The 13945-nt window shown below is 58.6% G+C and overlaps 1 protein-coding gene across 1 annotated transcript in view; it reads right to left on the bottom strand.

The window, feature by feature from the left end:
- The window catches only part of SLC6A3 (solute carrier family 6 (neurotransmitter transporter), member 3), a 43933-nt gene that overhangs the window by 14838 nt on the left and 15150 nt on the right, over nucleotides 1-13945 (bottom strand). The window contains exons 4-10 of the mRNA XM_008591362.1: nucleotides 10426-10564; nucleotides 9184-9318; nucleotides 6964-7067; nucleotides 5635-5759; nucleotides 2393-2505; nucleotides 1167-1295; nucleotides 558-657 (exon numbers count right to left, since the gene is read on the bottom strand). Coding sequence (XP_008589584.1) covers nucleotides 558-657; nucleotides 1167-1295; nucleotides 2393-2505; nucleotides 5635-5759; nucleotides 6964-7067; nucleotides 9184-9318; nucleotides 10426-10564 — 845 coding nt within the window. The remainder of the gene's footprint in view (nucleotides 1-557; nucleotides 658-1166; nucleotides 1296-2392; nucleotides 2506-5634; nucleotides 5760-6963; nucleotides 7068-9183; nucleotides 9319-10425; nucleotides 10565-13945) is intronic.

The raw sequence follows: 13945 nt of genomic DNA, 5'->3' as shown, positions 1-13945 counted from the left end.
GGGAAGGGCGACCTGTCTCCAGATCCACCTGCTGACCGCCAGGTCCCCGCCTCAGGGCTCACAGTGCCAATCTGCGAATGAGTGACTGGCCTCAGGGAGGTGTGCGGTCCTGGTCAGCCGGGGCTCCTTCGACTCGACCGTCACCTCAGGCCACTGGCTTCAGCCAGCTGCACCTGGTCTGCTCCTCTGTGAGGGACAGGCTGGCCGGCTCCTCTAGTGGGGACGAAGCCGAGGTGCGTGCCAGTCCACAAGGACTGCTGCTCAGCTGGGCAGAGGGCCTCACTTCTGCCCGAGTCCCAGAAGACCCCACCCTCTCCAGACCACCTGGTGTCCGCACAGCGTAGGCGCAGCTGCCCTGGATGTCTCTGACCACAGTGTGGGTTCCGGCTGCCCCCAGGCTGTCTCCACTGATGCCGCTGCACAGACCATCGCCAGACTCCCCCTCTGCGATGCTGTGCTGACCACGCTTTAAGGGACACATTTGAGCTAAAATGTGTACCTTTTCAAGGTGGCTTTGCCAGAGAGAAAGCAGCACAGCCCCAAGGCGCAGGACTCACCGTAGAACCAGGCCACCCCGACGGCTTCGATGAGCACCCCGAAGAGGATGGACGTGCTGGCTGCGAAGTGGTCCAGCAGCGTGAAGACGTAGATGCCGCCCTGGAAGTGGGGACCACCCGGTGAGCTCAGGCACTGCTGCCCCCCTCACCCACAAGTGTGCTTTCCCCGAAAGATAAGCCTGGCCCCCGGATTCACTGCATAGACGTACACGATTTCCCTCCTGTAATGTCTGATTTGAGTCACTAAAATGCATCGCACACGCAGCTTCTTAGGGACACATCTATGATGCAAAGATAAAAATCTCTCTTTTCCTTTCCCAGGGCTGCAGGTGCAATCAGAGATGGAAGCAACCACACGCCAACCGCGGCGGCACGTCCCCCACAGACTGGCCCCTGCATCTCTAGCCCCCAAAACCCAACGGAGGTGGCTTCAGCCCAGGGCGTGTCCGGGGAGCTGTCCAGGTGCCCAAGCAACCCTGGGACCTGGTTCTGGACGCACAGCCTCCCCGTGTGTGGCTATGAGGTGTTGAGGGCAGGGGTGCGGCTTCTTAGTGATGCCGCAGGTCTGTCTGGCCCAACAGCACCAACCACGCTGCCCATGCTACGTACGTTGGTGACGCAGAAGAGCGAGAGGAGGAAGGTGGCGAGGACGACGAGGAGCGTGAAGAGCTCGCGGTGCCGGTGCAGCAGCTGGAACTCGTCGACGAGCCCGGTGATCACCGACTCCATCCCGCCCATCTGCACCGACACACAGAGCACAGGGCACTGCACGCGCGCCCTGGCCGAGACTTCCCTGCGTTCTGTCGGCATCAGCCCATGGATGGGCATAGAACAGGGACCCCCATGGCAGCCCAGGGTGCAGGACGCCCTGGAGGAAAGGCACCCCCCAGCGAGGGCTTCTCTGGTGACAGGACTGTGGGGGAGAGAGGACCTGGAGGGGCCGCGCCGTCCACGACCATGACGTGTAGCCTCTCTGAAGTCCCTGGGCGGCTAAAACTACACTGTGCACTGCCTCGCAGGGAGTGACAGGCACGCACGCCAGAGGCTCAGCCCTGTGAGTCCCCCAAGCAAAATGTCCTCCCACAAGCACAGCTTGCGGGTCACTGGCCACGTCCTTACAGACAGAGCCTCCTATCATCGTGGCTGGACGGTGCCCAGGCGGCCTGGCCCCCTTCCCCAGTGAGCTGCCCATTGGACGCACCCTCCCTGGCACAGGAGCACGGACGCCGGGGTCCGCCCAGTGGGCGGGAGGTGAAGATGGGGGTGGTCCACACAGACAGGGATTCTTGGTCCACTGCTTTCCAGGAAGGCTGCCCTGAGCCCCGTCAGCGTGGACAAATGGCGTGGGGTGGACTGCAAGGCGTCCCTAGCCAATCCTGGAGAGTGGACATGCAGGGGCTGCACAGGTAGTGTCCAGGGCCAGGCTGGGCTGTGGGTGGCTCTTTCTGTGGCCATACCCTGAAAATGCCCCCATTCCTCATGGGGGAGCAAAGAGGGTTCAGGGATCCACAGACGGGAAGGGCCTGCTGTGGACTCCCCGCGGCCCAGTGGCCCCGCCCTGCTGAGCGGAGCCTGTGCTTGCTGGGGCCCCGCTGCGTGTGCGGGTTTGGAATCTGCAGGTGGCTCAGGGCCAGGCTGGTGGGTGTCCCGGCAGGGGAAGGAGGAGGGGAAGTTAAACTCGAGCCCAGGAAAGGTCTCCGGGAGAGTCCCGGGCTGGCTCTGGTCCCACTCTTGCTGAGCACGCGTGGGTGGGGACCGTCAGTGAGCGTCAGGGTCTAGGAGCAGGTCTGGAGGGAGGCCCGTGGGCGCGGGCGGGTGAAGCGCGGGCTACTCACGGCGCTGTCGATTCCCAGGGTGAGCAGCATCATGAAGAACACGACCGCCCAGGCCGAGGACAGCGGCAGTGCCGCGATCGCCTCCGGATAGACGACGAAGATCAGCCCTGGCCCTGCAACCACAGCACCGCACCGCTTCACGCGGGCACCACGCCACCCCGCCTCAGAGGCCGGCACAGCCCGCCCAGTGCCTCTGGGACCCAACTGACGGGAGACCCTTCCCATCGCCCTCTTTCCTTCCTCCTGCGAGGAACCTCCTCTGGTGGCTCACCGGAGCCTGGCCCAGGGCTCAGGAACATGGAAACCAGAGCCATCGGAGGGCTTCTGTTCATCCCTACAACCCGTAACCTCGTCCCCAGTCACTTGTGCACAGGCTGGACTAGGGGTGACAGGAGAAGAAAAGGGGAGAGCAAAAATCAAGAGGGGACAGAAACAAGAAGAGGACAGGACGGGGCTTCCAGAGCGGTCCCGCCCCTCATCCCAGTTGGCGCCCCATGACATCTGCCCAGTTTGTTTTTCTTGTGCATGTGATGGGTTACACACATGTACACAGCACACACACATGCACACAAGAACACACAACGCACCTTCACAAATATAACAAACATACATACATGTATACACACACATGAACACACATGGCACACATACAAGCACACATGCACACACGAGCACACGTGCACACATACAAAACACTTGCACATGTATGAACGCACATGTATGAGTACCCATACACCAATACACACGTGCACACACATACATACAGAAGTACAATATGCACATACATGAACATACACAGGCACACATACACATACCACACACATGCACATGCATGTACACATGTACACACATGCACATAATGCGCAAATGCGCACACACAAATACACACACCCCCACACACATGCATGCACACACACTTGCACATGCACATTCACTCACACATGCATGTACACACGCATGAGTATCCATACGCCACAGAGACACACATGCACAAGTTCATACAACACCAAGCACATATGTGCACATGCATGCACACAGACACATGGACACAATGCACAAAGCACACACGCACACACATAGACATACAGAAACATGCACATGCTCATATGCACATGCATGTACACATGCAAGAACACACATTCACATGATTGGACTCCTCCCACCCCCTTTGGGGTTACGTGTGGCAGGCACTGGCTCTGGACAAAGCACTGTGAACAGACGTGAGCCATGCCACTTCTAAGTGAGTGCTTTATAGGCCGTGTGGCTCTCTTTGCAGGATCTGGAAGCCCACATGCAGACGGCCCCCATCCAGTCAGGGCCCTGAGGGTCTCGGAGGAGCAGGGCACCCCCACCCAGTGACTTGCAGCCGAGAAAGGAAGAAGCCTTTGCGCTTGAGCCTTTGGGATGGGGGTGGTGTTTGCTGCTGCTGCACAACTGCCCATTCTGAGCACAGCGTCTGAGGCCAGAGGGGCCCACAGCGAGGCTCAAAGATAAGAAATGAATCTGTTACCCTGTTCTACAGCAGTGGAGGGTGTGCCGGCCCCAGGGCAGCACTGGCAAAGGCTGGGGGAATGTGGCTCATCTGGGGAACAATGAGTCTTCCTCACGACCAGCAGGTGAAGACTTGGGTGGAGGTGTAGGGCTCAGGGTGTGGCAGGCCCTCCACCAGGACTCAGTGCAACTTGCTCTCAAGTGATCCCAAAGTAAAAAACATCCTCCCAGGTGACTGACAACTGACCGTTGTCGTGGCTAGTTTTAAGGGACGTGCACTCTCACCCACCAGCGGGGTCTCCTGCGTCTGTGTCTACAGAGATGTAACGTCATTGTTTCTGATTCCCGTGATTCTGAGCAGGGCATGTGTCTGACACCAGCCTACAGGAACGGGGCACTTACCAATCTTTTTAAAGAATCAAAGACCATAGCCAGGGTCTGTCTCTTGAAAGTCTTTTACGGGGTCCTATTGTCGGCCAAGCAGTGGGGTCAGGCGGGGGCTCTCTGTGGTTCCCAAGATGCCCTGATGGACGGGGCAGTTTCCAGTGCAGGTGGGGGAGCAGCTTGCTTGAGTTGCTCCAAAGTTTAAATGCCATAAGCCATGACCCCGGGAGGATGTCTACAGCTCGGTCGAACCTAATGTCAATACCCTCGTCTTTCGTTTCCATACCCGAGTTAACATTTCGCCCTGTTTTCTTGAGAATTAGGGCCATGCATGACATTTGCTTTGCGCATCAGGGAATGCATTCAACTTTGTTTTCAGGGGTGAATAGAGGACTTTGCAAGCTACGGCTATTTATCATAATCAGGACAAGAGGAAGGGTGAAGATGTCTAAGCGCAGCAGTGAGTGTCTCCCTGCTCTGTTTATTTGCATTATGTTTTCTTTCTTCTTCCTTTATTGGGTTTTTTCCCCTAAAGTCAAGAATACGGGCTTAGGAAACACCCCCTGGGCTTCAGAACCAGCCCTTGCTTTCTGGCTGCAAGATTGAAGGGGCCCTCCCAGGTCCGGAGGCTGTTTCCTGCTTGCAAAGCGAGGGTCCTCATGCTGGACCCTCCAAACAGCGAATGGAATGATGAAGGCTGAGCCCGGCTTACAGCTCAGGGCACCCGTCCTGCTGCGGCTGAGGCCCTCCCCACCCCACACGTCACCTGCTCCCACCGTGCCTGCCACCTTCCCGCTCCCTAGGCTGACAACCTCCAGGTGTGCAGAGACACTCAGCGTCCCAGGACTGGCCAGTGGGCAGGTGGGGAGCGCCGTGTGCCTGGGACTCTACCTAGAGTTCTCTGATTATCACCCAAATCCCATCTAAGTATGTCATGGTCTCTGGATGTTTGTCAGGAAGAGGTTTGGAGCAGATGAACTGCTGATGTCAAAAACAATCCATTTCTGTCTGGTGGGCTGAGCCAAAGTCCAGAGCTTCCCAGTCTTGCCCCACGTGTTGCTTGGAACAGCTCGGTATCCCCTCCCTGAGCTGTACGTCCCCCACCATGCTGTAGACAGACAACAGGGGGCCCTCGGGTGACAAGGCCTGGCCCCACAGTCCCTGTGATGTCTGCAGGGAGCACATGGTGGGGGGACAGAGGGGACGCCTGTGCCGTTTGGTGGCATTTGGGCTTGCGGTGTCACTGGCAGTGCTGGCCCAGCACGAGGACCCTATGGGGCAGGAGCAGGTGGAGTGCTGGGGTGGGGGCTGGTCAGCAGCTCTGTGAGCGCGACTGGGGGCCTTGCAGGGTGGTGGGAAGGGCTCACCATCTTTGGCTACGTCCCCGATGGGCACGCTGTGCTTGTGTGCCATGTACCCCAGGAAGGAGAAGACGACAAAGCCGGAGGAGAAGCTGGTCAGGGAGTTAATGGAGGTGGTGACGATCGCGTCTCTGCAAGAACAAGACGGGCCATGCCAGTGCCCAGCCGAACTGCAGCAGCTGCGACTTCCCAGTCATTATCCTAAATTGACCACGTCAGGGGAAGGGGGCTGGCAGGCTCTGGAGGAGCTGCTTTTCCCAGATTTGCACGGACAGCCACTTCTGCAGCTACTGGGGTCTGTTCTTGGACCACCTTGGACCCTTGGCTGGGCTGCCCAAGGCTCCTGGGTGCTGTTTGGGCTCAGGGTGGGTGGAACAGAGGACAGCCCCGTGTGCCCAACACAGGAGCCCCACCCACCTTGCCAGGGGGCTGTCGGGCAGGGCTTCTGGAACCTAGAGCACACACCTCTGGGACCCCGTAAAATGCAGATTTTGACTGGATGGGTCTGGTGCGGTCCCAGATCCTCTGTTTCCCATGAACTCCTGGGGGTCCTGGTGCTGCTGGGCTGGGGACCCACTCTGAGGCTCAGAAATCAGAGGCCAGAGGCAAGCAAGGACAGGGCAAGGAGGGTCCCAGAGGCCAGGAGACCAGTACCTCCCTCCTAGGGCCTGCATGGCCGGTCACCGCTGTGGAAGGACCGCATGCTGCGTGTGCAGACCCAGGTGGACACAGGGTGGTCTGGGCAGGCCGCCTGGCCTGCTGTTCAGTGCCCACCCTCTGGACCTCCTGCGGCGGGCTGTGGCCTTTGCTGTGCACTGTCTTTGTGCTTTACCAAGTTTCTATCCTCACGATGAGAGAGAAATAAACAAGCCAGCAAAGGTCAAGGGGGCGGGTCCCAGATTAAATTGTTTCTGCTTTTAGGAGGATTTGGGTCCAGCCTGTGGCTGCAAGTGCTGGCTGAGGGCGGGGGCACTGGCCGTGCAGAGCAAGTGGGGACACACTGAGGTGGTAGCGAAGCCTGACCCCGAGGAAGGAAGAGGACGCACACTGGGGCTGCTGGGGACGAAGCACACTGGGGGGCTGGTCTCGCTGCTCACAGGCCTCAGTGGGGAGTCTGGTGGCAGATGAGATCTAAAAAGGCTCCTCCCAGGAGGTGACACACATCTTCACATGTTCCAGAGCCTTCCTTAAAGCAGGAATCTCAACTTTGCTGAAGCTGTCCCACTGTGATTTCTATTGGAAAAGCCATGTGTCCCAGAGGTTTTGCAACCCAGTGTCAGCCATGCCCCCACTCGACTTTGCAGACGCTCTACGGCGGCGGGGGCTCGGGCTTACCTGTAGCAGTTGTTGGTGAATTTATTGTAACTGGAGAAGGCGATCAGCACCCCAAACCCGACGCCCAGGGAGAAGCACACCTGCGTGGCCGCGTCTATCCACACCTGCCGCGGGCCAGAGCGGGGAGAGAGAGGCGCCAGGCGATTAGAGATAATTGCAGGAAGCGCATTCAGCCCAGCGCAAGAGAGCGAGAGCCGGGGCTGTCACCGGGTCACAAGGCAATTGTGCAAATGAGCGCTGCCCGCTCCCCACCCGCCCTCATGGGCGGCCGTCTCCAGTGCGACGCCAGGCTTGGCTTGTGCAGCTGCTGTGCCTCCCTCCAAGAGCCCCTTGAGTTCAAACTCAGCATCACTGTCACAGATAAATGTCACCAACAGCATGATTGGTGGCAAATGCCATCTCAGGGAATAAACGCTTCCTGTGTCACTGGCCTGAAAGCGCGTGATCAGAGGAGGCCGTGTCCTTGTATGTGAATTTGCGATTTCTCTTGGAATATCCGTGAGGTTTGTCCGCACGACTGGAACCGATCTGGTCCGTGGCTCTCCTAATAGCATCGGCTCATTCACGTGTGTGTGACGTCGATGCCTGACCAGACACAGGCTGATATCTGCTTTGGTCTTCCCTATGACACTTGGAAACAGGCCCCTAAAACCCAACCCCTACGTGCTGGAGTCAGGGCAGTGCAGAGACCACTCAGTGATGGGACACCCGCCGGACCCCTGCACGGCCTCGGGCAGGAGGGGCAGAAGGAGCAGCTGATGTCCCTGGAGGGCCTGGGCCAGGCCCGCTACCCACTACCCGAAGTGTTTGGGGGCTGGTCTGTCCCGGCGTTCATTGTCAGGCCTGTGAGTGGGACACTGAGGCTGTGACACCAGAAGCCCATGCTGGGGCACCAGGTGGACCTTGGGTGTCCCTAGTATCTCGCTTGAGCTCAGAGCAAGGGAGTGGACACTGCAGAGGGGGCTGGGGCCTTGGGCTGCAGGGAGCTGTGCCCTCTGTCCTTTGAGCAGCACGTCCTGAGCCTTAGGGCCACCCCAGCATCAGGGACAGTGTGTTTGGGGGCAGCTGGCCAGGCCAAGTGGTCAGGGCCACAGAGGGGCCAAGTGCAGAGTGGCTGGGTGGGCAGTAGGTGAAGGGGTCCTGCTCTGTAGTCCCGTGTGGGCCCTGTGACAGTTACTGGCTGGCTCACCTGGCCTGGTGGCTGCAGGCAGGATCAGGTGTCCTGGGGGAGCTCCTTACCCTCCTGGGCCTCCTGGGGGCTTGGGGCCACGCCTGCCTGTCCCTGCTCCCAGTCCCCTCCCCTTTCTGTTTTCCTTATGACCCCAAATCTGACTCTCAACACGACCTGTCTGCCTGGGCAACAACCTTCCAAACGCCGCTGTCCCAGCCTCACCACCCCGGCTGAGACCTGTCCTTCCCCTCCTGCCCCACCCTCTCCCAGCAATTCAGATCCACCATCTGCTCCACCTAGTCCACCTCAGTTTCCAACGATCCCCCACGAAAGCTGCCGTTCCCATCATGTCAGCCTCCCGCCATCTCTGAGCCTGTTTCCCAGGAAACGGTGCTGTCCCTTCTCCCTCTTGGGGACCCATCCCCACGGCCTGGCCAAGCCTCCTCTCTTTGTGAGGTCTTACATTTTAACCCAGAACGATTTCTCCCTTTGCTAAAGAAATCTGCAGCCTGGCTCTAGACTTAGTTTTTGATATAACCCAATTTCAAGCACTCTCTTATTCTGCTGTGGGCACTAGGATTTGGGGCTCCTGAGAGAGCCCTGGTTTGTAACTCAGACAGGGAACACAGAACCGCAGCCCACGGCTGCCCCCCCAGAGCAGCAGCGCCCATGGGTGCAGGCTGGGCGGTCCCGTCTGTGGGTACCTGAGGAACCCAAGAGCATCCCTCCAGGAAGCGGGTGGGCCAAGGGGAGGAGTTCGAGGGGACTCCAGACGTCCTGACTGGCAGCAGCCTCCGCCCCTGCAGAGAGTGCGCCGGCGCCGGCCCCGTCTCCCTTACTGTGCACGCACAGAGGCCGGGTGCTCACCCATGAATGACCCCATTCTCAATCAGACTGTGACCTCGGGGCGGGCAGGTGTGAGGGTGAGCAGGCCATCCTGCCCCTGTCAGATGTGCAGGGCGAGAGAGGAATGCCCTGGAATGCAGGAGCCCTGACCTGCTGCACCTGCTGGCCTTGTGGACGTGGAACGCTGAGTGGGATGTACTCACGGATGCCTCGCAGAGCCGATAGAAGTCCACATTCAGGTATGCTCTGATGCCGTCGATGGCTCCCGGGAGGGTGACCCCACGCAGCAGCAGGGCAGTGAGAACCACATACGGCATGGTGGCCGTGATCCACACGACCTGGAGGAGAGGACCGTGTGACCCACCGCACGGGCTGCCCACGGTGGGGCCTGTGGCAGGAGCAGATGCTGGTGGAAATGAGCCGGAGATGCTCAGCATCACCCGATGGCTGTGCTGAGAGTGAGGCGGCCTCTGATCAGGAAGCCCAGTGCCCTGACATGTCACAGGGTGCCACTTTGAAAATGCTTATGGGAGGAGGCTGTCAAATGTCTCTGTCCTATACGTCTTCCCCAGGGATTAAAATTGGAAGAATATTCCGAAAAACAGAACAAACAAAACACTCCTTTTCTGTGTTTGGCTGAATTCTGGTGCATGAGACGGGAGTAAGTTTACATATACTTTGCAAATGTGCACCTTGACAACGTGTGAGAGGATTCTGGGGCATGGGGGAGGGGACAGGGACCTGCTATTACTGAAAGTCTCCAGTGCTGGCACCATACTGCATGCATCACCCCAAGGGAGGGACACATTGTGGACAAAATTGCTTGCGGTGTCCACAGGACTACAGCATTTCCATTTGCAAAGAAACCATGTGTTGTGCTGTCTTCATGATGGAAACACTCTGCTCTGGGTGGTTTCCCTCTTGATGCCCTTCCTCAGCGATGGCCACATGCCCGCACCCAACCCAGCCACAGCCACATGTCCACCTACAACCCAACCACAGCTATGTGCCCACCCCCACCCCGGCCATGACCATGTGTCCACCCAACGCAGCCACAGACACATGCCCACCGCCATCCCAGCCACGGCCATGTGTCCATCCAAACCAGCCACAGCCACATGCCCAACCCCCAATCTGGCCACGGCCACATGCCCCAACCTGGCTATGGCCACATGCCTGCACCCAACCCAGCCACAGCCATGTGTCCACCCAATCCGGCCACGGTCATGTGCCCACCCAAACCCAGCCACAGCCACATGGCCACCTACAACCCAACCACAGCTATGTGCCCACCCCCAGCACAGCCATGGCCATGTGTCCACCTCTATGCAGCCACAGCCACATGCCCACCCCCAGCCCAGCCATGGCCATGTGTCCAATCCAGCCCAGCCAAGGCCACATGTCCACTCTGTCCATGGCTGGCTGGCGAAGGCCTGGAGCCTTACTTTGCCTGAGGTCTTCACCCCCTTCCACAGGCTGAAATAGAGCAGCAGGATGACTAGCACCAGGCAGGCTGTGAGCTGCCACCGTGGAGGGCCCAGGTCGTCGATTCCGTGGCTTTGGTGTAGGTGCAGCACACCGCGCCTGGACAGGAAAGTCAGGGAGCTGCAGGCAAACAGAGGAACCCACCAGAGGCCGGCGCTCTCACTGCAGCCTGGCGGACAGTACCACGGGCCAGAGGCCCCTGCAGCAGGGCCTGCCCGCCAGCCTGAGCTGAGACGCAGGGACTGCCCTTGCAATGAGGGACGACAGGCTGCATGGAGCTGAGGCCCACAGGAAGCCCCTCCCCACCCCCCCGCCCAGCTCTCCTGCTGCTGGGGCCAGGGAGGGAGCAGGCGCCTCAGGTCTTGGAAGGAAAAGAGCCACAGGAGCAGCAGTGAGGCACGAGAGGTGCCAGCACCCGCTGCTGCCCATGCATGGCCCCGAGGTCCCTCTGGAGGGGTGAGGCCAAGTGGACTCTGAGCAGTGATGTGGGATGTGCAGGCACCTGCACCGCTCCCTCGGGGAGGCTCCAGCTGCTTCCAGGAGGATCCTATGAGGAACAGACTCTGGATGATATTGCCCAGGTTTGATCGAGACCCACGTGCGGCTGCACCTGCCTTTTTGAGGGACCCATCCCAAGGGGCAGAGTGTAAGGCAAGGTGGGGAGGGGATGGAACTGACAGCCGGTGGTGCGTTCCCTGCCGTTAAAGCCTGGTGACAGCCTGCAGAAGGGCCGTGGCACTGCAGTTCTCGCAGCACGCCTGGCTGTGTGTGGCAGCTACGTCACCCACAGCTGGACTTTGAGCCCAGGCGGCTCTAACGGCTGTGCCTCTGGCACTGGCAAGCGGAGGAACCACATTACGAACGGAGCTGCTACCACCCAGATTTACTCTCATCCTAGGTCAGCTGAGGTCCCCAGGACATAATGCCTGGCCCCGACCGCTGACCCCGGCTTTCCAGGGATTTCTTTCCATCAGCTACAGCATCACTGTGCCACGTTGGTGGAATCGGGATCTTCAAACTCCAGAATCACCACAGAGGTGCCAGCCACTGGCAGCAGGGAAACTGTGACAGGATGAGAGGGCCAGCCCAGCGCTTGTATCACAGCCGCAGGTGCCCAGGCTGGGTTGGCTGGTGGGCAGACCGCTGTACCATAGCACAGTCACTGTCATCCTCTGTCTTTTGGAGCAGAAGTCGCTCATCCAGGAGGTTGTCTGCCCTGCAGCGTGCAAGGTCTGGGGATGGAGCTCCTCGGCGTGTGGGAAGTCACCTGAGCAGGAGGAGGTCACAGCCCAGGCACCTGCTCAGCTGAAAGCACCTGTCTGCCCTCCCTGGGGCAGCAGGGAATGCCCAAGGTATCCCCCACTTCTCCCCTGGCCCCAGGCCTGCTGCCCACTGCCCCGCTCTGCCCTCCCTGCCAGGTCTCCCAACTCGGGCTTCTTCCCACAATGAGAGGCAGGTCTCCTCGGGGCCACACGTGCCCAGCCTGAGACCACACAGCAGCTGTGTGCAGCCCGGGTGTGCACTGCATAGCCGGCCACCTACATGCCATCCACTGCCTCGGCACCGCACACACACACGTGCACGGGCATGGATTACACAGCCGGACCTGATGGCATCGACCTTTTGTCCATTTGCCTGGAGAAAGAAGCAAACTGAGCCAAATGCATGCCGGTGTCGACTGGCTCCAGCAGCCTCCACCACCCCACGTTCTAAGTCGCTTTTGGAATTAGCACCTTGCCTGCACTGTTATGATTCCTTCCCCAGATTAAAAGTCACCTTTCTCTGGGGTTATTTGAAATCCCACAGTTTAGAGAAAAGGACACTCCTGAGTACTATCAACCCTAGAATAGAGGTCCCCATGGGCCAGCCACGGGCAGGGACCAGCTACACCAGTGACGACAGGAAGCTGTGTGGCCCAGAGAGGGAGGAAGCTTCCCAGAGCAGAGTGTGGGGTCTGGCGGGGCAGCGCAAGGACGTCTGGGTAAGGTGGTTTGGGGCTGACGTGCAGACATTTCTGGAGGACCAGAACGGCGATGGCCCTGGATGTCCCAGTCTTGGGAAAGGTGGAGCACTTCCAGCTCTCCATGGGACTCCTTTTTCAGGTGAGTTCCTGGCCATGATTCTTCCGTCTGGAGGATGCTGGAGCATTTGAGAGGAGCTTGACATGCGAAGCGGTCACATGCATCATCCCTCCGAGTCCTCGCAGCAGCCCCTGACCCCATTTCACAGGTGAGAGAGTCATGGCACTGGGAGGGTAGGCACCTACCCAACTCAAAGTCAGAAGGAGCAGAGAGGGATTCAGACCCACGCAGTCCGGCTGCAGACCCCTTGCTCTGTCCTTGGGGAGCTTGCTGCCATGGAGGGGGCATGGGGACTTCCACCTCTGGCCATGATGGAGCGGCATCCCGGGTGCCCGGAAAGTTGGACAAAGTCCACCACACCAGTGTCTCCAGATGCCAGGCCTCAGGCAACACAGGCTGTGGTCCACGAGAGGAGGAAGTGACCAGAGTGCCCAGCTACACTGCCTTTCTGCTTGGAGGCAGCTCCCAGCATCCTCAGTACAGCTCAGGGTCTTGCTGAGGTCATAAAACAGTGATCAGTTCAGGGGTCTGAGGTGCTGGAAAGGGCAGGGCACGCAGAGTCCTGGAAAGGAGGGGCTGCGCTGCAAAGATCTGCATAAGTCTGCACACAAGCCATTGGGTCGTTGCTGGGCACCTAGACTCAGCCACAGAGTGAAACTCTGCAGGACCGGGCAGGACAGTGACAGGGCTGGGAGTTGAGCAGTTCTCAGAGCTCAACACAGGGCGGGGCCATTGCCCATCAGCCAGAGGAGAGCACCTGCTGGTCACACAGGAGTTCACCAGAGACCCTAGAAGGGCCCCACTCCAGCGGGGGACAAACTGCTCCTGAAGTAAAGGCTGCCCCAGAGCCTCGTTGACAAAGCTCGAAAACAAGCTTCAAAAGGATGAGACGCAGCACAAGAACGTTACTTCCGCCAATACCAACCCAACACATTTCATGGCAGGACAAGATTTAAATACTCACTAATGTAAAACCCACCAAGTCTAGCATCTAATAAAAAATTACAAGACAGGACAAGAAGCAAGAAAATGTGGTCTATAGCCAGGAGAGAAGTCAGTCGATAGTTATTTTTTGTGTTAATTTTTGTGCATTACGATATATATGTATATGTGGCAATGTACAGAAATCAACACAAAATGGATAAAAGAGCTAAATGTAAGAACTAAAACTATAAAACTCTTAGAAGATAATATAGGGGTCAATCTTCATGACCTTGGATGCGGCACAGGATTCTTAGACATGACACAAAAGAAACAGTAGATAGGGTGGACTTCGTCAAAATTAAAAACTTTCATGCACCAAAGAATACTATCGGGCCGGCCCGGTGGCGCACTGGAGAGTGCACCGCTTGGGAGCGCGGCGGCGCTCCCGCCGAGGGTTCGGATCCCATGTGGGGAC

This window comes from Galeopterus variegatus, unplaced genomic scaffold (genome assembly GCF_000696425.1).
Source record: "Galeopterus variegatus unplaced genomic scaffold, G_variegatus-3.0.2 Scaffold6865, whole genome shotgun sequence".
Lineage (NCBI taxonomy): Eukaryota > Metazoa > Chordata > Mammalia > Dermoptera > Cynocephalidae > Galeopterus > Galeopterus variegatus.
Note: the sequence above shows the minus strand (reverse complement) of the source record. Positions and strands in the feature narration are given on the sequence as shown.